This window comes from Cetorhinus maximus, chromosome 16, assembly GCF_964194155.1.
Source record: "Cetorhinus maximus chromosome 16, sCetMax3.hap1.1, whole genome shotgun sequence".
NCBI classification, from domain to species: domain Eukaryota; kingdom Metazoa; phylum Chordata; class Chondrichthyes; order Lamniformes; family Cetorhinidae; genus Cetorhinus; species Cetorhinus maximus.
The window spans coordinates 40,441,047-40,468,360 of NC_135894.1; the positions used below are offsets into that span (position 1 = coordinate 40,441,047).

Genomic DNA, 27,314 nt, shown 5'->3' on the forward strand with positions numbered 1-27,314 from the left:
GGAAATTGTATTTGTATAATTTATTAGAGTCCTTTGAGGAAGTAAGAAGCAAAGTGGATAAAGGGGAACCTGCAGATGTAGTGTACTTGGATTTCCAAAAGGCATTTAATAAGATAACACATCAAAATTTATTAAATACAAAATAAGAACTAATGGTGTAGGGAATAACATGTTAGCATGGATAGAGAATTGGTTAGCTAACAGACAATAGAGAGTAGGGATAAATGGGTCATTTTAAGGTTGGCAAGATATAACCAGGGGAGTGCCACAGGAATCAGTGTTGGTGCCTCAACTATTTATAATTTATATCAATAACTTGGATGAAGGGACCAAATGTATGGTAGCTAACTGCTGATGACACCAAGATAAGTAGGAGAGTAAGTTTTGAAGTGGACATAAGGAATTTGCAAAGGGATGTAGATAGGTTAAGTGAGTAGGCAAAGATTTGGCAGTATAAAGATGGAGTATAATGTGGGAAAATGCGAACTTGTCCACTTTATCAGGAAAGGTATAAAATCAACATATTATCTAGATGGAGAGAAATTGCAGAACTCTGTGGTACAAAGGCATCTGGATGTCCTGGTACATAAATCACAAAAAGTTAGTAAGCAGATACAGCAAGTGATTAGGAAGGCAAATGGAATGTTGTCGTTTATTACAAGGGGAATGGAATGTAAACGTGGCGAAGTTTTGCTACAGTTGTATAGGATGTTGGTGAGACCACATCTGGAGTACTGTTACAGCTTTGGCCCCCTTAAGAAAGGATATGATTGCGTTAGAAGCAGTACAGAAAATCACTAGAATAATTCCTGGGATGAAGGGGTTTTATGAGGAAAGGTATCCTTTGGAGTTTAGAAGAATGGGAAGTGATCTCATTGAAACATATAAGACCCTGAGGGGACTTGACAGGGTTGATGCTGAGAGGATGCTTTCCCTTATGGGAGACACTAAAACTAGGGCCTCATTTTAAAAATAAGGGTCTCCCATTTAGGACAGGAGTGAAGAGAAATTTTTCTCTTGGAGGGTGTGGAATTCTCTTCCCCAGAATTTAAAGCTGAACGAGATAGATTCTTGATTGACATGGGAGACGAAGGCCATAATGGGTGGACAGGAAAGTAAAGTTGAGACCACAATTGGATCAGTCATAATCCAACGATGTGAAGCAGATTCAAGGGGCTGAATGGCCTACTTCTGCTTCTACTTCATATGTTTGTATTTCATTGGTTCCCAGCTTCCAATTTAAAATTCTCATCTTCACATATTTAAATTTCATCATGACCTAGCCTTTCCTTATCTGTGTAACCTCACCAGGCCTACAACCCTCCCTGCCTCTCTGTTATGATTATGTGGTCTGTTGCATTTTCTCCGTTCCCTTCACTTCAATATCAGCAGCTATGTCTTTAGCTACACCTCAAGAATTGTGTCCACGAACCCCTCCACCTACTCCCCCCCCCCACTCCTCTTAAGACCATTTTTAAAACCTACTGTTATGACTAATCCTTCCTGATCACCCCACCAAAATCTGGGCGAAATTGTAACTTTCTATAAGAGGTTAAACTACAGGCTGTCAGTATATTCTGTTCTCAAAATGAGCCAATCTGGGGTTTTCTTTTCTTTTCTAGCTTCTCAAAAGCAAAGGATATTTGCCCTGATGGTCACTAATTTGTGCCAGTCAGTCAATGTACAGGACTGTTCTCATTGAACAATTGCACAATGCAAAAAATAAGTTAAAATTGGTGCATAAATAGCTCTGCAGTGGCAGCTGTTGGCCAGAGTATGTAGCTGCATGCAGATGGATTTGTTGTTCCTCAGTCACAAGCTGTTGTGTTTCTGACTGAGGATAGGAGCAATAGCAGATTGTAGAGTGTCTTTTTTGCCAAGGCAAAGGGTTTTATATGCATTGTTTCTATTTGCTCTGATCTCAGCGCAAAGCTACTTGTTGCTTATTTAGTTAGGCTGAGGATTGGATTTTCAGGTTCCTTGCAGTTTAATAGGGAAAATTTCTGTCTGTAGTGATATGTCTTTCTCTCCAGGTTACATTAATGAGCCCAGCTTGGCTGGTCAAACATTGCTGGTATCTGAGATTTGCCTGGTTTAGAGTTTGAATTACTAAGTCTGCTACACAGTTGTCCGATCACTGGACAAATCATCTTGGAGAAAGAGGGACAATCATGATTTAGACAATTAGGGAGTGCAGGTTTGACCTATGACTAAGCTGATATCAGGTACCAGGAAGCATTGATTAATTTCCAGTCGTCGTCAACAGCATCTTTGCAGCTGGTGCTATGGTTGCTCCACATGTAAATCCCACCTTCTAAATTATGCTTTTCTGGTATATGGCTATATGTGTGGAGGATATAAATGAAGATCGGTTATGTACTGTGTTAAACCATCTTCATTCTTTGAATGATGATCATCAACTCACATTGATCCCACTCTTGCAACCCTAAATAGGGCTGACGTATAGTTTTAGTTGTGATGGAGTTAAAGGTTCGTTCAGGTAAGTTCGGGTCAAAACATACTGGAGCTGTGATGAGTCCTGAAGTTTTATACAGTGTGGCAGATTGAAATCTCATGCGGCATGCATATCTGCCACATTATGATTTTTTTGTGCCTGCAAAGCACATGATTTCTTCAGAATCAATCAAACTAACCCTTACTCCTCCAGTATGTGGCGATGCATGTCAGTCAAAGGATGACAAGTTAAGACTTTTCTATTGTTCTATGGACACTGAATTCTTTATGGTGAGTGTACTTTTACTGCCCAATATCTAGTTAGCATTATCTGGGGGCTTTAATAATAAGCACTGGATACTGTAATCTTGCACACAATGCTTCATGCATTTCTTGTATCTTTTGGAAGGCTGACTGAAAAACAATCTAATGAGACGTAAATGTGTAGTGACAGTTGTTAACCAATAAACTTTTATTTTAATTATGAATGAGCAGAATACCATTTCACCATGAGATTTATTTATTCCCTATTATTCCCCACATCTTCAAAATAATTATTTACATAAACTATGCTACTTGATATGGGTCTCATTTTACAAGATGCCATCGCTGAATTGATTTCAATATTCTTCTGGCTGGCCTTTCAATCCCCATGTTCTATGAACTTCAGCTCATCCAAATTTCTGCCATGTGTATCTTATCCTGCACCATGTCCCGCTCAACCAACACCTGTGTTCAGACTTACATTGTTTTGGAACTCACAACCCCTCATTCAAAATTCTCATCCTTGTGTTTACGCTCCTTCATGATTCTTGTTGCTCCCTATCTTTGTAATCTTCTCTAGCCCTTCAGGAATTAATTCCCCACTCTGGCATCTTCTGCACCCTCACTTCATTCATCACACCATTTGTGTCCATATCTTGGGCTGCCAAGGCCCTGTGCTTTGGCAACCCCTTTGTCAATCTGCCTCTCTGCCTCCCACATCTCCTTTAAGACCTTTCTTAAAATGCACTTCTTTGATCAAGCTTTTGGTCACCCCTCTTAAAGTATTCTGTTAGGTTGGCATCAGTTTTTTGGTTGATTATACTTCTGTGACGCATCTTGGGATGTTTTTCTATGTTAAAGATGTTAGGTAAATTTAAATGGTTGATCAGTCATAGTGTAAAGTTTGGACCATGATATCAAGAACAACAACTTGCATTTATGTAGTGCTGTTAAGATTGTAAAACATCCCAACACGCTTCACAGGAACATGATTAAACAAGATTTGAGTCTGAACACAGGAGATAATAGGTAAGGAGATATTAGGTAACGCAGGTGACCAAGAATTCAAAGAGGACAGTTTTTGGATTATCTTAAAGGATGAAGGAGAATTGAACAGGTGTGGTGAGGGGCTGTTGGGAGAATTCCAGATCTTAGGGCCTTGGCAGCTGAAGGCTCAGCCATCAGTGGTGGAGCAACTCAAGTTAGGGATGAACAGGAGTGCAGACATCTCAGAAGGTTGTATGGTTGGAAGACGTTATGGAGATCAAGAGGGGCAAGGCCATGAGGGATTTGAAAATTGAGAGATTGCTTAATCGAGAACCAATGTAAGGTCACCGAGTACATGAATGATAGGTGAACAGAACTTGTTGCGAGTTAGGATGAGGCAGCAGAGTTTTGGACATCATCAAGTTTACGGAGGGGATAAGAATAGAGGCTGGCCAGAAGAGTGTCAGGATAGTAAAAGTCTAGGGGTGACAAATGTGTGGATGAGGGTTTCAGTAGCAGATAAACCGAGATGGGGCAGAATCTGGCAATGTAATGGAGTTGTAAATAGGTGGCCTTAGTGATGACGCAAAAGTCAGAAACTCATCTCTGATCAAATGTAACTCCAAGATCGCAAACAGTATTGTTCAGCCTCTACCACACTTAATAGTGGAGTCGGTGGATCAGGAATGGAGTTGCAGTAGGAAAATTGTAGAAGATGGCTTCGGTCTTACCAATATTTGATTGAAGGAAATTTCTACTTATCCAGTGCTTGATGTCAGCCAAGCAGTCTGATAGTTAAGACACAATGGTGGGACCAAGAGAGGTGGTGGTGAGGTAGAGCTGGATGTCGTCAGTGAACGTATGGGACTTGATAACTGTGTTTTTGGATGATGCTGCCAAGAGACAGTATATACCTGGGAAAGGGCCATGGATAGATCCTTGGGGACATCAGAAGTAATGTGCAGAAGAGGGAAGAGAAGCCACTAACTATGACTGAAGGAGAGGTGTTTGATGAGTGTGATGTGGCCAACCTTGTCAAAGACTGCCGAAAGGTCGAGAAGGATGACTAAGGATACTTTACCCTTGTTATAGTCATGTAAGATGTCACCTGGGCTTCTCTGCTCCTGAATCATACATAGACATTTTCTTTTGGCAAGAGAGGAAGACAAAAGCTTGACCTGTGACCCCTCTCAACACTTTTGGCACATCGAGCTAACAGTTAAAGCTACAACTATGAATGATGAATCATCTCAGTGATAAACTATCCCAGTATGGAAGCCATGGTAGTTACGTTGCCAAACTAGCTAAGATCCCTGCTAAATTCTTAGGTGGAACCCAATCTGATATTCTGAATGCAAACCTGCATATGGCATTGTCTGATACCCCAAATAATGGTCCTAATCAACATCCCAGATATTTTGTGTTTCTGGAATTTAACCCCATGAAACAATTTTATATTATATTATTTTATATCATATTCTCATTAACCTCAAAATCCATGCCCAGTCAAAGAAGTACAAATCTTAAATGTGACATTTATCACTCTTTTAGCAAAACTATTCCAAATGATGTGCAACTTCCCCAAATGTCACCCAAACATGTTTCAAATTAAGGAGTTTAGTGTAATACACTATAGTATGATTAAATCTGAATTACTGTGCATTATGATCATCTGCTTTGCAAGGTGATTAAGGTGAAACATTGAGTTCCTAATAATAAAAGTTGTTACACTCATTGGTGTATCAAGAGTTTTTTGTATTTCAAATATCTAGAAAAATGTTTTTGTTCAGTATTTGTAGAACCCTTTCATAATGTAATTTGTCACAAAATATTGCCATCACAACAGGCACCTGAAACCATATTACAGCAAAACCAGTCACAAGGTAGCTAAGTATCACCTTAAATTACGATAAGGTCATTTGGAAATTTTGCTTTTTATACATTTTGAATGACCCTCATATTTTGGAATGAAAAAGGAAAAGAACAAAATCAGATTTTGTCTTTAATAGGGAGTGGAGACAGAATTATAACTTGGAATTGAGATTGGGAAAGATCATGTGCACAGTCCAAAAATGGGACTATTATAAGCAGGATTTATTTCATGTTAAGATAAATCTATCTGATAGACTGGCAGCTCTCTAGTTACCTGGTTTCCATTTCTCTCCCTTTTAAATAATGGAGAAAACTTTGCAATTTCCCATTCCAATGGCACAATTCCAGAATCAAAAGAGTTTTTGACAATTGTTATAAATGCACCTGCAGTTTCTTTTAATATGCTTGAATGGGAACCATCAAGTCCTGGAGATTTGTCTAGCCTGTCTCATTATTTTCTTAAATAGTGGCCAGGATTTTGCAGTCAGCAGCAAAGCAGGGGTGCTCACCACTGACCTAAAAAAAAAGGGCCTTTCCATGAGATCTAGCGATCTCAGTGTCGAGAACTTTACCTCCTCTCTCCATGTAGTGGATTGTAGTGTTCAGTAATCGGGATTTTTAGCGTGGATTTGACTTGATGTCATCAAACCGTCCAAGCGGCCAATCCCCAAAAATTCTCACAGATAGCTAACCAGAAAATGAAAAGCACTAAAATCTAAATTATTTTGAAAAGACTTTCCATAGAGCAAAAAAGATGGGACATACACATATGGCGAAGGTAAAAGTTGAAATATCACAATGAAACTTTTTTTTTTAAATTTTGTTTAAAAACAATTGAGTAATTAATCATAATACAGATATTTAACACCAATCCACAAATAAATTATTTTTTCAGGACCAGATCTGTTGTACAGTAATAGTTATTACACTGATTAAATCTTGTAAAACAATGCACAGCATTGTATGATTAAATCTGAATTAGTGTATTACACTAAAAACCCCATCATTTTTTAATGGGATTTTTAATAGCAATGTGAGGGGGAAATGAGGAAGTTCTCACTACATCGTGATTTCATTGATTCTGGGAGAACCTCCCCTCGCCCCCAGAACTTGATAGAGTTGTGGATAACAGATTGCAACTTCAAAATTTCTGCATTAAATCCTGAAGTTACACTCAGTTTCAGCTCCAGCTGAGACCTTGCCTTCAAATACTGCAGCAAAATCCTGGCCAGTAATTCATCTCCTTTAATTTTCCTTCTGGAGTTTTGTACTTTTCCTCTATCATTAACATGGATACAAAGTTTTCATTTTAGAAGTCTGCCATTTTCTTCCGCTGATTGCAGCGTGACCTGTCTCGTTAATGGACCTACATTTCGCTGAGCTGCTCCCTACCTCTGTTTATTTAAAAATTGCTTAGCTTTCATATCTCCAAGTATTTTTTTTAAATGTTGTCTTTTTGTAGCTCTTAATACTTTGTGTCCTTTTATAGGTTTCTACAGTTCTGCCAGTCTGAGAGGTTTTCACTATTTTTATTTGTGCAAGTCTCTTTTTTCACTTTATGCTGTACCTTGCCTTATTCATTAACTATGGCCTGCTAACTGCACAAGTGGCACCTTTGCCTTTTAGGGATACACACCTGTATGTTGAAGTCGGTGGAGAGCAATATTGGGCGGTTTGCAAAACAAGCATTTCACCCAATCCTGTGGGTTTCCTGCTTGGTCAGGCAGTTTAATATTATCCCCTTTGTTTTCTCCTCAGTTGTGGCTGAATTTCTGGCTTTGACTGAATGGCGGGGTGGGAGGTGCAGGTGTGGGGGGAGGGGGGGTGGGGTGGAAACCAATTATGTTGCAGGATTGTATGAGTGAACTGACCTCACTTCAACTTAATTACATTTTATGCAATTTTTTTCCCTTCCCTCATCAAAGACTGAATACACTCAAAAATACAGTAAAACAATTAAGTTAGAGGGAGTACCGCTGCATTAGGTTTCAAGGGAGTGAGGTAGGCTGGATAGCCTCTACTTTAATGCCAGGAGTATTACAGGTAAAACGGATGAGTTAAGGGTGAGGATTGACACATGGAATTGTGATACAGTAGGCAGCTCAGCATTCCAGGATATGGAATCTTCAGACGAGACAGGGGAGGGGGTAAAAAAGGAGGAGGCATTGCATTATTAGTTAAGGAGTCAGTTACTGCAGTAAGGAGAGATGATATCTTGGAGGGGGCATCGAATGAAGCTTTGTGGGTAGAGCTTAGGAATAAAAAAGGGGCAGCCCTTAGGTGTTTAGTTAGGTGTTTATTATAGACCCCCAGATAGTCAGCAGGAAATTGAGGAGCAAGTATGTGCACAATTTGCAGAGGTGCGTAAAAACACTAACAATAGGGTAATTAGGTGATTTCAATTTTCCCAACATTAATTGGAATAGACATAGTGTTAAGGGCTTGGATGGAGTGGATTTCTTGAAATGTGTACAGGAGAACTTTTTAGGTCAATATGTAGAGGGCCCAACAAGGGACGGCACAGTGCTGGACCTAATTCTGGGGAATGAAGCCGGACAGGTGGCTGAGGTGGTGGTGGGGGAGCATTTTAGTGCTAGAGACCACAACATGGTACAGTTTAAGTTTGTTATGGACAAAGGAATAGACAAGTTGCAAAAAATGTTTTGGATTGAGGGAGAGTGGATTTAAGTAAAATAAGGCAGGATCTGGCCAAGATAAACTGGGAACAGCTACTTGTGGGGAAATCTACAGAGGTGCAGTGGGGGGCGTTCAAAGAGGAAATGGGGAGGGTACAGGCTCATTAGTGGGGATGTGAGGAAAAACATTTTTACCCAGAGGGTGGTGACGGTCTGGAATGCACTGCCTGGGACGGTGGTGAACACGGGTTGCCTCACATCCTTTAAAAAGTACCTGGATGAGCACTTGGCACATCATAACATTCAAGGCTATGGGCCAAGTGCTGGTAAATGGGATTAGGTAGGTAGGTCAAGTGTTTCTCACGTGTCAGTGCAGACTCGATGGGCCGAAGGGCCTCTTCTGCACTGTGATTCTGTGAAAAATGTTCAGATCCATTTATGTATCATGTTTGCATATCTGGGGATTTTTGGGAGTCTAGCTCAATTTTTATTTTATGGAGGAGGAGAGATAATGTAATGATAAATTTGTTATGTTGACTCTTGTATTTTCCAAACTGTCTGGCTGTTAGAATTTCAATTTATATTTCTTGAGTAGATGGCAATGTTCCTGCTATGTTGCGTGTGTATGCAGCACAAAAATTTAATACATTTAAATGTGGAAAAGCTGGCAGTTCACAACAACAGTTTACAGGGAACATTAGCAGTCACTATGTAGAAGGTTGGGTGCCCAGCTCCATTTGCCACAAAGCATCTGTGGCGGTCATTCTGCTCAATCGTGCTCTCCTCAGACAAAGTCAAATTGGTTTTACAGAAGGGAAAACGCATTTGATAAATTTTAGTTTTTTGAGAATGTAACTACTGGAGTAGATAAAGAGGAACCAGTAGATGTATTTCCAAAGGCACATAATAAGGTGCTGTACAAAAGGAAAATAGGCAAGATAAGGGCTCATGAAGTTGGAGGTATATTGGCATGGATAGAGGATTGGTTAACGGACAGGAAGTAAAGAGTAGGCATAAATGAGACATTCTCAAGTTGGCAAGCTGTGACTAGTTGGAGTGCCGCATCAAATCTATATTGATGACTAGACAAAGAGAGTAATATATCTAAGTTTCTCGATGATATGAAGTTAGGTGGAAATGTAAGCTGTGCAGAGAACACAGTGAGGCTGCAAGGAGATATAGACAGGTTAAGTGAGTGGACAGCAAGATGGCAGATCGAGTATAATGAGAGTAAGTGAGGCTAGTCGTAAGAATAGAAAAGCAGAATATTTTTTAAACATGGGAAGTTGAATGAAGAATTAAAATGGGAGACGACCGGAAGCTTGGGGTCACACTTGTGAACTGAATAAAGGTGCTCTGCAAAATAGACACCCAAACTGTGTTTAGTCTCCTGATGTGGAGGAAACTGCATCGTGACCAGTGAATATGGTATACTAAATTAAAAGGAATAAAATAAATTGCTTACACTTGAAAAGGGTGTTTGGAGCCTTGGACAATGAGAGGGAGGAGGTAATAGGGCAGATGTAGCATCTCCACTGTTTGCATGGGAAGGTACTGTGGGAAGGGAAAGTGGTGTTAGTGTGTTAGATTGGACCAGTGTGCCTTGGAAGGAATAGCCCCTCAAGATTGATGAAAGGGGAGTGGAAGGTGTTTTGGGTGGTGCCGTAATGGCAGAGGATAATGCATTGAATGTGAAGGCCGGTCGAGTAGAAGATGGGTGTGATAGGAGCCATATCATGATTCTGGGAGGGTCAGGAAGGGGTGAGAATATTAATGCTCCCCTTTCTCTTGCGCCATCATCTATTTTGTCATTTAATCTCACCTGTTTTCCATCCTATCACAGACCTTCCTTTTCATTGTTTTCCTCCCCTCCCCCATCTTGCCCTGCCTCTGTACTTGCTCAAAACTTGTTAGACCTCTTAACTTTTTCCAGTTCTGATGAAAGGTCATTGACCTAAAGCATTAAGTCTGTTTCCTTCTTGTTATGCCCAGTAAAGGCAATGCCATATTGTTATGATGTGGCAGATGATGTGTGCCAGGTGGACCAAATCCACAAGGGAAACTTGGCCACACTATCACAACGGTTTTGCAATTTGTATTTATTATGAGAAGATTTGTGCACTGAATTCGGAAGGAATGAGTCCACTAACACCTTTAGAGATTTTAAAAATTAAATTAAAACATTCCTTAACAAAAGAAAAGATTTCAAGCACATACATAAGATTACAGTTACTTAACACTATAACAAATCCCAAAATTCCTAATTAACCTGACTCCCAACTGCACACCCTCTTTAAGGCAGCAGTCCAAAATAGATTTTAAATTTAGATAGGCAATCCAGCAAGTTTACCACAGCACCCACATGACAGTGGAATTCCAAAGGTATTTCTCCAGCTTTGGTTACTGGACACAGCAGACTTCTGCAAAAGTGGCAGGAGCCTTTTTCCCAAGGCTGTGTTACACTGTCCTTTTAGATGTTACATGGGCCCCCCAACATAGCCTTCCCTTCTTCTTTATATATGTTTCTCTCTCTTTAATCTGTAAATTCAATTGTTTTGTATGTCTTTGGAAATTTATTTTTCCCATAAAATAAAAATCTTTCATGTTGCCAATTTGGTCAGTATCTTGTTAGTTGTAAACATCCTATCATCCCTTTGAAACCTAAACAACCCCTTCGCTTATCTAAAAATGCAAATTTCCTTCACACCCTACATGCTAGGCCCTCATCCATGTTTACTCATTAGCATTTCAAATGCCTTTTACATCTAACTTCTTTTGATAATTTCAACCTTGCAGTCTATCTGACTCCATTCCAATTAAATCTCACAGAACCATACACACGCACACTCATAAACCTACTTTATAGTAAACCACAATATTATGAAAAATACGATAGTTTCTTGAAAATAGTCATAACTTTTAAATATGGACTCTTTTTGGATATAAGTTTCTGGATAAAAGCAAAAAACTGCAGATGCTGGAAATCCAAAATAAAAATACCTGGACAAACTCAGCAGGTCTGACAGCATCTGCGGAGAGGAATTCAGTTAACATTTCGAACTCATACAGACAATTCAATTCAATACGGACTCGAAACATTAACTGTATTCCTCCCCGCAGATGCTGTCAGACCTGCTGAGTTTTTCTAGGTATTTTTGTTTTTGTATAAGTTTCTGGAACTGTTTTTTATTTTAAATGGACACAGCTGTTAAGATGGCCACCAAGGATCAGATGACCTTTGCAACTTAACACTGAAGCTTCCAGAAAGTTACTAATTGCATCACCCTAGGTAGGGACCTGCTCCCTGCAATGGACATATCAAGATGAATACTATCTGTGGAACTTACACTTGCTATGGCCAGTAGGACTAAGCGGAAGGGCAGGCAGGGAGAAATTACTGAACACAGTGGGACTGGGGGTCTGAGATGCATTTGTTTCAATGCAAGAAGTATAACAGGCAAGGCAGATGAGCTTAGAGCTTGGATTAGTACTTGGGGCTATGATATTGCTATTACAGAGACTTGGTTGAAGGATGGACAGGATTGGCAGATAAACGTTCCAGGATTTAGATGTTTCAGGCAGGATAGAGAGGGATGTGGAAGAGGTGGGGGAGTTGCACTGCTGGTTAAGGGGAATATCACAGCTGTACGACAGGAGGACACCTCGGTGAGCTCATGCAGCGAAGCAATATGGGTAGAGCTCCAGAATAGGAAGGGTGCATTCACAATGTTGAGGGTTTACTATAGGCCTCCCAATTGCCAGCGGGAGATTGAGGAACAGTTATGTAGGCAGATTTTGGAATGATGTAAAAGCAATAGGGTTGTTGTGGTGGGTGATTTTAACTTTCGCTATATTGACTGGGAATCACTTAGTGCTAGGGGTTTGGATGGTGCAGAATGTGTAAGGTGCATCCAGAAGGGCTTCCTGAGACACTATGTAGATAGTCCAACTAGGGAAGGGGCAATACTGGACCTGGTATTAGGGAATGAACCCGGCCAGATGGTTGAAGTTTCAGTATTATGAATATTAGGCAGGAACTGAGGAATCTAGACTGGAGGCGGATGTTTGAGGGCAAATCAACAACTGAGATGTGGGGGGCTTTCAAACGTCAGTTGATATGAATTTCGGACTGGCATGTTCCTGCTAGGATGAAGGATGAGCATGGCAAGTTTCAGGAACCTTGGATAGCGAAGGATATTGTGAGATTAGTCAAAAAGAAAAGGGATGCATTCGTAAGGGCTAGAAGGCTGGGAACAGATGAAGCCCATGGAGAATATAAAGTAGGAAGAAACTTAAGCAAGGAGTCAGGAGGGCTAAAAGGAGTCATGAAAAGTCGCTGGCAACCAGGATTAAGGAAAATCCCAAGGCCTTTTATACATATGTAAAAAGCAAGAGAGTAGCCAGGGAAAGGGTAGGCCCACTCAGGGACAGAGGTAGGAATCTGTGTGTGGAGCCAGAATAAATGGGAGAGATACTAAATGAGTACTTCTCATTAGTATTCACCAAAGAGAAGGACTTAGCGGTCGATTTGTCTAGGGAGGAGTGTGTAGATAGCCTGGATCATGTTGAGATCAAAAAAGAGGTGTTAGGCGTCTTGAAGAGTATTAAGGTGGATAGGTCCCCAGGACCAGATGAGATCTACCCCAGAGTACTGAGGAAGGCAAGAGAGGAGATTGCTGGGGCCTTGACAGAAATCTTTGTATCCTCAATGGCTACGGGTGAGGCCCCAGAGGACTGGAGAATGGCCAATGTTGTTCCATTGTTTAAGAAGGGTAACAGGGATAATCCAGGAAACTACAGGCCGGTGAGCCTTGTGTCAGTGGTAGGGAAATTATTGAAGAAGATTCTTCATGACAGGATTTTGTACCATTTGGAAGCAAAAGGGCGTATTAGTGAGAGGCAGCATGGTTTTGTGAAGGGGAGGTCGTGTCTCACTAACTTGATCGAGTTTTTCGAAGAAGTGACAAAGATGATCGACAATGGAAGAGCAGTGGATGTTATATACATGGACTTCAGTAAGACCTTTGACAAGGTCCCTCATGGCAGACTGGTACAGAAGGTAAAGTCGCACGGGATCAGAGGTGAGCTGGCAAGATAAATACAGAATTGGCTTGGTCATAGAAGACAGAGGGTAGCAGTGGAAGGGTGCTTTTCTGAATGGAGAGCTGTGACTAGTGGAGTTCCGCAGGGATCAGTGCTGGGACCTTTGCTGTTTGTAGTATACATAAATGATTTGGAGGAAAATGTAACTGGGCTAATTAGTAAGTTTGCAGACGACACTAAGGTTGGAGGAGTTGCAGATAGTGAAGAGGATTGTCAAAAGATACAATGGGATATAGATCGGTTGGAGACTTGGGCGGAGAAATGGCAGATGGCGTTTAATCCGGACAAATGCGAGGTAATGCATTTTGGAAGGTCTAATACAGGCAGGAATTATACAGTAAATGGCAGAACCCTTAAGTGCATTGACGGGCCGAGGGATCTGGGTGTACAGGTCCACAGGTCACAAAGTGGCAACGCAGGTGGATAAGGTAGTCAGGAAGGCATATGGCATGCTTGCCTTCATCGGCAGGGGTATTGAGTATAAAAGCTGGGAAGTCATGCTGCAGCTGTATAGAACCTTGGTTAGGCCACACTTTGAATATTGCGTGCAATTCTAGTTGCCACATTACCAGAAGGATATGGAGGTGTTGGAGAGGGTGCAGAGGAGGTTTACCAGGATGCTGCCTGGTCTGGAGATTATTAGCTATGAGGAGAGGTTGGAGAAACTCGGATTGTTCTCACTAGAGCGACGGAGATTGAGGGGCGACTTGATAGAAGTTTACAAAATTATGAGTGGCATGGACAGAGTAGATAGTCAGAAGCTTTTTCCCAGGGTGGAAGAGTCAATTACGAGGGGCATAGATTTAAGGTGAGAGGAGAAAACTATAGAGGAGATGTGCGGGGCAAGTTTTTTACGCAGAGTGTAGTGAGTGTCTGGAATTCGCTGCCAGAGGAAGTGGTGGAAGCAGATACAATAGTGGTGTTTAAGAGGCAGCTTGACAAATACATGAATAAGATGGGAATAGAGGGATACGGACCCCGGAAGTGCAAAATGTTTTAGTTGACGGGCAATATGATCGGCGCAGGCTTGGAGGGCCGAAGGGCCTGTTCCTGTGCTGTACTTTTCTTTGTTCTTTGTTTACCGAAAACACAAATCCAGACTCCATGTCTCTTGAGTTGGAACTCTCACAATGAGGGCTGGGCAGAAACCAATTTGTATGGAGTAAATGTGAAGAACTCATCCATTGTCTCCATTACACAGCAACGGCTTTCAGTTTTAAGCCATTCCAGGTAGATATTACCATTATAGGTTATGTGACCTACGAAGCCAGCTGGAGATAGACTTTTTAATCTGAAGACCCAGAAAGACCTGGGCATTCTTCAGAAAACACAGAGATGGCAGCTGCAGCAAAAGCCTGTGTCGTCTTTGCCTTAAGAACCTGGAGGCCATACATCTTAAAAGAGCCTCCTAGCCTGATTCCAAAAACTTCAAGTCCACCTTTAAAGAAAATGGGCCCCCTGATACATAAACCACAAATACCTAGCTTCGTGACCTGCTTAACATTCATGTATTTAAGGGAATCCTGATATCCAAGTCCAGCTATTTAAACCTAGCTAAACTACAACTCGTGGAAAAGACTTTCTTTACCGGGCTTGCAATGATGGCTCTCCTACATCGAGCCAGACACATGAACTATACTTTTGTTTATCATTTGTAAAGGTACGCTGTTCTCTGTAACAGTATCTTTCTCAAGTGTGAATAAGTGACGTGGCAATTAGACTTTTGGGGTGAATGCATGAATAAATAATCTTCTTTATCTATACCCATGGAAGCCCACTGCTGGTTCTTTAAATTGATCACATGCAAAAGAAGGTTCAGAAACATACACATCTACCTTTCCAAAAGAAAACCTCACAGTTTAAAGACAGTAAGGGAAGGGAATTGGAGATTTCGATTTCTCTCTCTTCTGTCTGTAAAACACTCTGCAGATATAAGACCTGCCCAGTGCTTCCAGCATTTTAAGTGTTTATTTCAGATTTCCAGCATCCACAATAATTTGCTTTTCTTCCTGTTTCCATATATCTGTGCTCCCTTTTTGTGTTTCAGGTTCACCACAGCAAAAACTGACAAGTGTGCAACTCGATTTTCTTGAATTCTGAATCCTGCATGCCTAAAAGATGACATTTAATGCAACCTTACTTTGAAACATTTTCTTATTGGGTTTTTGTTGCCTTTCCTATCATTTGTGTTGATTAGCAAAAATTGCACATATTCCAAAGGAAGCCAGTTTGAAATCATTAAATCCATTGAATGCCAAGGGGAGGTAGTTAATATCTATCTCATTGGAGATGGCTATTAAATGGCATTTTTACTGACTGGATGTTACTAGTCTAAATCTGAAAGTTTTACAGGTCCTGCAGCATATGGGTGTGGACTCATTCATTAACTAACAATGGAGCTGAATCATCAGCAAACAGTTCCATTCTGACTTAATGATGGAGGAAGATTATTGATGAAGCACCTGAAGATAGTTCGGCCCAGGTCACTATCTTGAACTCCTACAGTGATCTCCTGGGACTGAGATGATTGGCCTTCAATAACTACAACCGTTTTCCTTTGCGCCAAGTATGACTCCAGCCACTGAAGTGTTCTCCCCCGATCCCAAATGACTACAGCTTTACTAGCGCCCCTTGGTGCCACATTCAGTGGACTGCTGCAAAGGCAGTTACTCCCAACTCACCTTTGGGATTCAGTCCTTGTGTCCATGATCAAAGTTGTAATGCAACCTGGAGCCGAGTGGTACTAACAAAATCCAAAGTTGGCATTTGTGAGCAAGTTATTGGTGAATAAGTGTTGTTACATAGCATTATTGATGAATCCTTTCATTAATTTTCTAATGATTTGAGAGGAGGCTGACCATGTAGCATTGGTCAAGTGGAAGTTCTGTTTATTGTGGGCACGACATGCCTGGGCAACTTTCCACTTTGTTGGGTAGATGCCAATGTTGTAGAAAAGAGTTGACGTTTTGAGTCCTCATGACCCTTCAACAGAACTGAGCAATATCAGGAGAAGGGTGAAATATAAGCTGGTTTAAGGTGGGTGGGGGGAGAGAAGTTGGGGTGGGGGGGGTGGTTGTAGGGACAAGCAAGCAGTGATAGGAGCAGATAATCAAAAGATGTTACAGACAAAGGAACAAAGAGGTGTTAAAGGTGGTGATATTATCTAAGAGAATGTGCTAATTAAGAATGGATGGCAGGACACTCAAGGTACAGCTCTAGTGGGGGTGGGGTGGAAAGACTGACACGGCATTACAGGTATAGATTTAAAAATAATGGAAATAGATGGGAAAAGAAAAATCTATATAAATTATTGGAAAAAACTAAAGGGAGGGGGAAGAAACGGAAAGGGGGTGGGGATGGAGGAGGGAGTTCAAGATCTAATTGAATTCAATATTCAGTCCGGAAGGCTGTAAAGTGCCTAGTCGGAAGATGAGGTGCTGTTCCTCCAGTTTGCGTTGGGCTTCACTGGAACAATGCAGCAAGCCAAGGACAGACATGTGGGCAAGAGAGCAGGGTGGAGTGTTAAAATGGCAAGCGACAGGGAGGTTTGGGTCTTTCTTGCTGACAGACCGCAGGTGTTCGGCAAAGCGGTCGCCCAGTTTACGTTTGGTGTCTCCAGTGTAGAGGAGACCGCATTGGGAGCAACGAATGCAGTAGACTAAGTTAGGGGAAATGCAAGTGAAATGCTGCTTCACTTGAAAAGAGTGTTTGGGCCCTTGGACGGTGAGGAGAGAGGAAGTGAAGGGACAGGTGTTGCATCTTCTGCGTGGGCATGGGGAGGTGCCATAGGTGGGGGTTGAGGAGTAGGAGGTGATGGAGGAGTGGACCAGGGCGTCCCGGAGGGAACGATCCCTACGGAATGCCGCCGGGGGGGTGAAGGGAAGATGTGTTTGGTGGTGGCATCATGCTGGAGTTGGCGGAAATGACGGAGGATGATCCTTTGAATGCGGAGGCTGGTGGGGTGATAAGTGAGGACAAGGGGGACCCTATCATGTTTCTGGGAGGGAGGAGAAGGCGTGAGGGCAGATGCACGGGAGATGGGCCAGACACAGTTGAGGGCCCTGTCAACGACTGTGGGTGGAAAACCTCGGTTAAGGAAGAAGGAGGACATGTCAGAGGAACTGTTTTTGAAGGTAGCATCATCAGAACAGATGCGACGGAGGCGAAGGAACTGAGAGAATGGGATAGAGTCCTTACAGGAAGCGGGGTGTGAGGAGCTGTAGTCGAGGTAGCTGTGGGAGTCTGTAGGCTTGTAATGGATATTGGTGGACAGTCTATCACCATAAATTGAGACAGAGGGGTCAAGGAAGGGAAGTGTCAGAGATGGACCATGTGAAAATGATGGAGGGGTGGAGATTGGAAGCAAAATTAATAACTTTTTCCAGGTCCCGACGAGAGCATGAAGCAGCACCGAAGTAATCATCGATGTACCGGAGAAAGAGTTGTGGGAGGGGGCCGGAGTAGGACTGGAACAAGGAATGTTCCACATACCCCATAAAGAGGCAGGCATAGCTGGGGCCCATGCGGGTACCCATAGCCACACCTTTTATTTGGAGGAAGTGAGAGGAGTTAAAGGAGAAATTGTTCAGTGTGAGAACAAGTTCAGCCAGATGGAGGAGAGTAGTGGTGGATGGGGATTGTTCGGGCCTCTGTTCAAGGAAGAAGCTAAGGGCCCTCAGACCATCCTGGTGGGGAATGGAGGTGTAGAGGGAGTGGAAGTCCATGGTGAAGAGGAAGCGGTTGGGGCCAGGGAACTGGAAATTGTTGATGCGACGTAAGGTGTCAGAGGAATCACGGATGTAGGTGGGAAGGGACTGGACAAGGGGAGAGAGAAGGGAGTCAAGATAACGAGAAATGAGTTCGGTGGGGCAGGAACAGGCTGACACGATCGGTCTGCCGAGTCCCTACAACACCACCCCCCCCCACTTCTCTCTCCCCACCCCCCCACCCACCTTAAACCAGCTTATATTTCACCCTTCTCCTGATATTGCTCAGTTCTGTTGAAGGGTCATGAGGACTCGAAACGTCAACTCTTTTCTCCACCGATGCTGCCAGACCTGCTGAGTTTTTCCAGTTAATTCTGTTTTTGTTTTGGATTTCCAGCATCCGCAGTAGTTTTTTGTTTTTATGCCAATGTTGTAGCTCTACTGGGACTGGGAGCTCTAGAGTCCAAATTTATTGCACTACTGTCGAGATGTTGTCAGAGCCCACAGCTTTTTCGATATCCAGTGCACTCGGCTGTTTCTTGATATTGTTTTGAATAAACTGAATTGGCTGAAGAGTAGCATCGTGATTGTGGGAACCTCGGGAGGAAGTCATGAATGGTTGTCCATTCTGCACTTCTGATTGAAGATGTTAAAAACGCATAAGCCTTGTTATTTTGCGCTTAAATGCTAGGCTGTGCCATCGTGGAGGATTGGGATATTTGTGAAAAACACCACCTCGCCCCATCAGTTTCTTACTTGCCCATGTGTGATTGGATGCAGCAGGACTGATGAGCTTTGACCTGATCTGTTGGTTATGGGATTGCTGAATTCTGCCATAACATGCACCCTCATAAGTTTGCATGTCATTGTGTGTTGTAGCTTCACCTGATTTGCACCTTATTTTTAGGTGTGTGTGACTGGCGCTGTTTCTGCCACGCTCTTCTCAATTTCTCATTAAACCAAAGTTGGTTGTCTAGCTTAACAGTAATGGAAGTGAGGGATATGCTGGAACATGAGGTTGCAGATTCAGCTGGATTAAATTCTGCTGCTTTTGATGGCTCCCAGTGCTTCATGGATGTCCGGCTTTGAGCTTGCCAGATCTGTTCTCAATCTGTCCCGTTCAGCACAGCAGTAGTGCAGGAGTGCGGGCTACCACTTCTCAGTACCCACCAGTAATAGATGTGCTGATGGCCCGATGAGCCATCAATCTGGTCAAGAGGAAACAGTTGCCGTTCTTTCGGCCTGGTTATTCTACTGCAGGGAGGCAACCTTACTGTCTCCAAAGATGAGGTGGTGTTAGGCGGCCACCCCCTTTTAGCAAATGTATTATATAAAACATTATAAAAACATTCCGCTCCGATTGATCAATGCGTACACCCTGACACTAAAGAATGAGCACCTGGCTGTCTTCCAGTAGCTCTCACTGCTGCTGGTAACGCCCAGGCCAATCATTTTGGGCAGTGACTTCAACTGCATCATTAATACAGCTGGGTGATTCACCAGACCCACAGAAAACTGGCTGCTATATCCAGCCTCCTGAAGGATGGAATTGGTAAAAGATGCCAGACAGGACTGTCTGTCCCAGGACAGATTTCCTGTTTGTGTCACAGTCAGATCCACCAACATCAAGCTGGTGTTTTTCTCTGACCACTTCTTCCTACTGGCCCACTCTCACCTACAGTAAGACCTGAAGATTGACAAAGAAACATGGAAGCTGAATGAGAAACTGTTGTCCCCAGAAAACAGAGGAACTCAAAATAGATTACAAATGGTGAACCATGAAACACCTCCTTGAGCCCCTGGAATACTTGGTGAGAAGCAAACAAGGTTCTTCCTCAAAGGTGAGTGAGAGACTAAGGAAAATATCCCAACTGCGAAAAGCATGTAGAATCTGCTTCTGCTGTCGATGGAGGTCAATGTCAGGGAGGATCTGACCCTGGTGAAGAGCCAGCAGCCTCGCTGTTTGCCTCAGAGGCCCCCTAAGCCGCCTTCGATCCAGAGACTGCTCCATGGAGCAGGGTGAGATGTGCTTGCATTTTCTCTTCCAAAAGGTGCTCAGAGGAAGCTCTGAGATCAGTAACCTGAATCGCAGCCTGACATAAAAGGATTGGGAAATCTTTTTGCACTGGGCTGTACAACGTGCAGCCTACAGGTAGCCCGGCCTCCCAGCCCTTCCTGTTGTCTATCAAGGAGGCCCTGGATGACAGCAAGTGAGGGAACCTGGACAAATCGCTAACTCTGGATGAACTGGCAAAGGCTTCAGGTCCTTCAAGACAAGTAAAACTCCCAGAAGCAATGGTTTGTATTTGACTCTGTGGGACTGGATCAGCCCAGACCTGCTGCCGGCAACATGTCAGAAAGGCATCATCTGCAACAAGGGCAGGGAGGGAAAGGAAGTCTCAAACTGGCAGTCCATTCACTGCTTAAACATGGACTACAAAATTTTGTCCAAGGTCATCAACAATTGGGTCAAGTCTGCCTTGGAGTCGGTGATTCACCCTCATCAGACTTACACTATACCCGCCAGGAAGATCTCTAATAGTTGCTCGCTACCCAAGAACATGATTGCCTCCGTACAAGACAGAGGAGTGAAAACCTGCCTCATCAGCTTGCATCAGGAAGAGACTTTTGCCAGAGAATTGCACACCTACATGATAGACATACTCCAAATGGGTTTGAGTGAGGAGGGAATCAGCAATTGGATCTAATTGCTCTACGCAAATATCAGGCGTGCAATCTCAATCACGAGAGAGCTTTCTGATCAAATCTGGAGTCAGATAAGGTTTTCCCACTCCTCTGATTCATTTGTGTGCTGTATCGAACATTTTGCTGAGACCCTCAAGAAGGATTTGGGCATAAGAGATGCTCAGGTCAAGCCCTCCCTGTACATGGATGACTCTGCCGTCTTCTGCTTGAATCTGCTGTCAGTTCACAACCCAATGAGCATCTGCGACCAATTCAAACTCGCCTCAAAAATCAAAGTAAAATGTGGCAAGAGCAAGGCCCATGCTATTTGCGAGCTGGGCTGTCTGACTCTTTGTCTCCTTCACTATCGGGTCAGACTACCTGAGGGTGCTGAGGATACTGTTAAGAGGGGCCAGGGCATAGGGAAAAAAATGGTAGGAGTGTATAGCCAGGGTCTGTCAGAAACTGGGCATGTTAGAGTCGCACTCCCTCTCTATTGTGGATAATAACCTGGTCATCAGGTGCAAAGTGCTCTCGATGTTGCTGTACATAATACAGCTCTGTATTGCACCTTGGTGGTCACCATCCGCTTTATCTGGAGATTGAAAATGGACTGTTTTTGCAGGGAATCTCTAGATAAAGGTGGGGGGGATGATAGTCACCTTTGTATGCGACTACATCAAGCTATGCATTGAACCTTTGTACACAAGCACAAAATGTCACTACGTGCTGAGATTCTATCTGCCCCCGGTTTTGTGAAGGATGTGTCTGGCCATTTTGCTGAGTACATTCCCTTCTGCAGGCCCGTACTGTACCACCAGTCCCTCCTGGAAAAGTTTGTGTAGAGAAATACCTTGGACCACAAGTTATCGGTTATCCACACATAACATCCTCAAGGCCCTGCGGAAAGGTAGATGATGGATCCTGTCTGATGGTTCCCTGAGCAGTGTTACAATTATGAGGTTATTAAGATTATGTTTTGGACTGTGTCTTTAAATTTAGGTTAAAATGAAGGGGTCATATGACTATTCCGAATCCTGCCTGACAACAAGCCTGGTTAAGTCAAGCAAGGTGCAAAGTTCTCACACCTGGGAACAAAAGGTAAGGGCAGCTGTGCTAGTAGTAAATAACTTGCTGGCTCCAAGCTTTTTGGCACAAGAGAAAAGAGAGAGAGGAAAAGAACAGCAGTTGGTGTGGTTAGCAGAGAGAAGAGGCTACAGGTTCTTTGCAAGCAACTGAAGTCAGATGTAGGAGGGAGATGGTCTCTAGTTGAAGAGATGCATTCCATAGCCTTCTAAGAAATCCAGGAAATTTGTCCTGGTATGGCAGAGAGGGGAGAAGAATCATTGGATTAAGATTTACAGCTGGTAGTGGATTTGGGAAACTCCTAAAACTGAGGGAAGCACCTGGAGGCGGTCACTCGAAGTTACTAGTTAATGAAATGAGAAAATGTTAATCCATTGGAAGCTGGAAGTGACTGTGGACTGTTTGCTCTGAGGACTGTAATTCTGTGGTGTGGGAGATGAGTATAAAAGAGGAACATTTCTTGCTGTAGTTTAAAGTATAAGTTGCCTACAAAAATAGCATTTAGTTAATGGTGTTTTTAGTTATTTGTCACAGTAAACATCTTAAAACGTGAAATCTTCTTGTGTCATCCTTTTCAGCTATGAACTGAAAGCTTGAATTTTGTTTTTCAAGTTATCAGTCTCAATGAGGCTGGTAACAGCAGGCTGTTAAAATCAATTGTCAGAATGCCCTGTTGCCAAAACTGTCAAACAAGCACCAAGACACAGTTAGCTGGTGAGAAGGGCCCTCCCCAGTAGATCCTTCATGCAAACGCAGTCTCAGAGTCACTGTACACTGTTCTCAAGGTGGCTTTGGTGGGTAAGAGACCTTCACCCACCTCCTTCTGGAATGTGTCTTTACAAAGAAGGTCTGGAAAGAGATGCAGTGGTTTTGTCAAGGTTCATCCCAAGCAGCACCATAACACAGGGTATGTACTCTTATGTTCTGTTCCCAGAAACCCTCACCAAAATAAACATTAACTGCTGCTAGAAAACTTGGTGAAAGATGCTCTTTGGTCTGAATGAAACTTCTTGGTCTTCCAGTGCAAAGAGTGGTCTACAACAGCGTTTTGCAGACTGCCACATGCCAGAATTCAGGGCTACATGCTAAAAGGCGCACTGAAACCTGGGGCAACTGTCGCAAAGGCTCAGTGGGGAAAGGCCACAAACTATTGTACACAAAGGCGCTGGAACCTGTGCCAAATGCTGAGGCTGTATGCACCAGAGAATGTTTGACATGAATTGTATATTGTAAATATAACCTGTAAATGTAGTGAAGCACCTCCGAGTACTATATTGAAAGAAGTTGAACTGTTTTGCACATTAATAGTTCAAATTTGGCATTACATTACACAAGATTCCCATCATGGTGTTCTCACTACCTGGTGCAGGCCAGTTTAGCAGCTATGTCCATTAAGACTTGGTCAGCTCAGTCAGTGGTATCAAGCCACTCTTTGTGATGGACATTGAAGTCATCCACCCAGAGTATATTCTGTGCCCTTGTTGCCCTCCGAGCTCTCTCCAAGTGGTGCTCGGAAACAAATTGGTGAAAACAATCCACAGAGGTTTCTATGGTTGACATAATCATAGCATATATTATAAACGTTTTAACTATGTTGATAATTTACGGCAGCAGTACATGCATTCAGCACGCCTATTCAGATTATTCATTGTCACATTTCAACAGCTTCTTCATTTTCACAAATCCCCTCACACCCCTGCAATGTTGTTGATTAATTCTAGTTAAGATGGTATAATGGTGACATGGAATTAGAATGCTGATGGTCATAATGCTACTGGCATTCTACAGTTACTTAAGTTTGAACATTGTATTTGCATATTGGTGAAAACCAAAGCAGTTAGCACAACTTCAAAAGTATTGCCTTGTAGCCTATTATTTTTTCAAAACCTCCATTTTTACTTCTAGTTTTCAAATGGAATTAGATAGTTAAGTAGAATTTAATTACTTCACAACTCTGGGGGAGGGGGGGGGAAAAAATCACACATGGTTCAATAGAAAGTTGAGTTTTATTCACAGCCTAGTTTTGTCTTCTGAAGTCGTGTTTGTCCATTGGTATTGGTATTCCTCTGAGCACACTTTGATTTGCAAGACTTTGAAAGAAAGCATAAATGTAGTAGTGGATGAATGCAGCAACTTAGAGCAGCAAGTAGAATCACACCACTCTTCACGTTGTTCAGTTTCTCCTGCCATTGGCAGTTTACATCCTCAGATGCAACAATTATAACTCGTTGAACATGATATGGCACAAAGCAGACAATGAATAAAATGATGGATGCAAAAATTTTTCTGTGGACTTTTAAGTTACTGGCCTGACTTTTGGCTACCATACTGTTCTTCTTGATTTGATGAAGATGGTAAGCCAACATCATGTAAAAAACAATCAAGAGTAGTAATGTTAGAAAAAAGAAGGCTGCACCAAGAATGTGAGGATTCTTAAAGAATTTTCCTGTCTTGTTAATGATCAGATCATAGCAAGATTCTGCAGTTACCATTGAACTGACTGCAAAGTACGATAGTAGTAAAGGTAAAATACACATTGCTGGTACAATCCAAGTAAAAACACATACAAGTATGATCACTTTAGGTTTGATAAAATAGCACAGAAGGACAAATCTGGGTCTTGCTACTATTGCATATCTGCTGATGCTAGTCCACAACAAGAAAAGTATGCTGCAGTACATATTGACATAGAAAACTGAAATTGTTACAAATGTTGTTAAAATGCATGCAAAATCTTTATGGCCCCACGAATCACTCTTTAAGTAATATATGGCTCGAAAGAGAAGACTGCAGGAGAGGAGTAAATCAGAAGCAGTCAAATTTTTCATGTAGATGAAGGTTGCAGATTTATCAACTTGTTTGAAGGCCCATATTGTTGCGACATTACTAATGACTCCTATCAAAAATATTATTGTGTATAGGCCTCCCACTATATGTCTCTGAATGCTGTCAGCAATAAGAGTACATTGACCCTCCATTAACCTGTGGAAATAAAAACAAGAAGCATAATTATTGATTTAGTTTATATTGAGCAGGTCCTATTGTATGCCATCTCAAAGCTTCTGTACAGCATTGCATCAAAGGTGAGAAACTACTTATGTAGAAAAAGTTGAATTTAAATCTCATTCTCCGCCAAATTGTCCTGATTTTTATTATCCACAAGACCATTCAGTTCTTAGTTGCCATTAAGGAATTTTCTCTCTTTACAAAGTAAAATTTTTCTTTATTTTAAATCTTACTGGTCCGCTTCATGTAACAATAAATGAACTATTCTGGAGAAGAAAATTTGAAAGTATTTTTCCCCACTCATTGTTTCATGCCATTAAGAGGAAAAGCTTTGTAATACACTTTTGTTGTCAATGTTGTTCTTTGTGTTTTTTTTCATTAACAAATCCTGTTGTACATTGCTGCCTCTTTCTGTTCAGTAACAACTCATATATGTGTTGCGCACTTTATTAGCAAGTAAATTTTTCTCACTAAATGAAGTGTGACACTCTATATAGTGCCCCCACCTTTATATTGTAAACACAGTACTATCTGGTCTATTTGATTGTTGAGAAATGGTTGCAAACTGCTCAGTTTTAGAAAACATTGATTGATTTTACATATACCTCCAGAGAAATTAAGTTTTATGTCTAGCTTTAATCAAAAGATGTGATTAAAATTCAGTATAATTTGCAAATATTGCAGTGCATCACTTCCTGCAATTGTTGCAACATTAATATAGTATAGGTTGGGTCACCATAACTGGGGGAACTCAGAAAACTGGGAATACGATCTTCAAAGAGCAGAAGGAAGAGGTGACAGCTGATCAGGGCTTGAGTAATTTAATGCCTGGGATAACCTACTCCTGATGTGGCAGTAAGGGAGACAGAAATTTTGTTACGAACACGATTAAACAGCTGTTTGCATTGAGAAGTTATTTTTGTGTCATGCAGATGACAGACTAGTTTCATTCTGGCCGAGTGCTACTGCTGCTCTACTAAGAACAGGAAATCTTAACCTGACCATTCTGGACTATTACTACCATTGTTGTACTTTGCTATTCCATTAATGCGTCAACTATAAAAGGCTTTTGTGGAATAATCGAGGAAAGCCAGCATGAGTTTGTTAAAGGTAAATCGTGTTTATCTCATTTGGTTAAGTTTTTTGATGAGGGTAATGACGTGATATACATGGACTTCCAAAAAGTATTTATAAAGTGTCACTTAACAGGCATGTGAGCAAAGTTAAAGCCTAAGGAATAAAAGGAATGGTGCTGCATGGATATGAAGTTAGCTGAGTGACAGGGAACAGAGAATTTCTTGGGCTGCAGGAAGGTGTACAACCGTGTTCTCCAGGGATTGGTACTAGGACCACCAATTTTCTTGATCTATAATAATGACCTAGACTTGGGCGTATAGGACATAATTTCAAAATTTGCAAATGATGCAAAACTTGGACATATTGTGAGCTGTGAGGAGGATATAGACAGGCTGGTGAAATGGTTAGACACTGGGCAGATTGAATTTAATGCAGAGAACTGTGAAGTGATGCATTTTGGTAGGAAGAATGATGAGCGGCAATAAAAAAATAAACAATTCAATTCTGAAAGGGGGTGCAGGAGCAGAAGGACCTGGAGATGTATGTGTACAAAGCAGGACAGGTTGAGAAAGTAATTAATAAAATGTTATAAATAATGGCATGGAGTACAAAAGCAAGGAAGTTATGGTGAACATTTCTAAAACATTTGTTCAGCCTAAGTTGGAATATTGTGTCCACTTCTGGGCACCACATTTTAGGAAGGGGTGGATTCGTTAGCATGGGTGCAGAAAAGATTTGCGAGAATGGCGAGATGAGGGAATTCAGTTATGTGGATAGATTGGAGAAGTTGGGACTGTTCTTCTTAGAGAAAAGAAGGTTGAGAGAAGATTAGATTAGATATAGCTGTTCAAAATTATGAGGGGCCTGGACAAGTAGATGGAGAAACTGTTCCCATTGGTGAAATGGTTGAGAACCAGAGGACATCGATTTAAGGTAAATGGCAAATGAACCAAAGGCTACTTAAGAAAAAACCCTATTAAACAGCACGTGGTTAGGATCCGGAATTCACTGCCTGAGTGTGTGGTGGAGGCAGATTCAATCGTGGCTGTTGAAAGGGAATTTTATAATCATCTGGGGGGGAAAAAATTGCAGGGCTACTTGGAAAGGACAGTGGAGTGGGGCTAGCCAAGTTGCCGTTGCAGAGAACTGACACAAACAAGTGCTTGAGAAAAGCAGCGGGGCCATTTACAGCCAGAGCACTTGAGAAAAGCAGCGAGGCCATTTACAGCGAGAGAGTGAGAGAGAAGCAGCGGGGTCTTTAACAGAGAGTGAGAGGAGAATGGCCTTTAACAGTGAGCGTGTGCAAGAAGAGTGAGACATCATTAAAGAGCGTGAGAGAGAAAAGAGCACAGAGAGCAGCTGTTGGTGAGTAGGATTGGTGAGAATTTCTAGTCTTTAAAGTAAAACTAAGGTCTTTAGTTTGTGTTTGGGTCTCTAG

General features: G+C 42.0%; 2 protein-coding genes across 7 annotated transcripts in view; one reads left to right on the top strand and one right to left on the bottom strand.

Annotated features, from left to right (window-relative positions):
* Positions 1 to 27,314, top strand: part of caska (calcium/calmodulin-dependent serine protein kinase a) — a 515,992-nt gene that overhangs the window by 214,870 nt on the left and 273,808 nt on the right. The window lies entirely within an intron of this gene.
* Positions 23,321 to 27,314, bottom strand: part of LOC144691548 (putative G-protein coupled receptor 34) — a 59,159-nt gene continuing 55,165 nt past the window's right edge. For both annotated transcript variants that reach the window (XM_078559733.1, XM_078559732.1), the window contains one exon: positions 23,321 to 24,775. In XM_078559733.1, the coding sequence (XP_078415859.1) occupies positions 23,800 to 24,775 (976 nt within the window). In that variant the 3' untranslated portion in view covers positions 23,321 to 23,799. The remainder of the gene's footprint in view (positions 24,776 to 27,314) is intronic.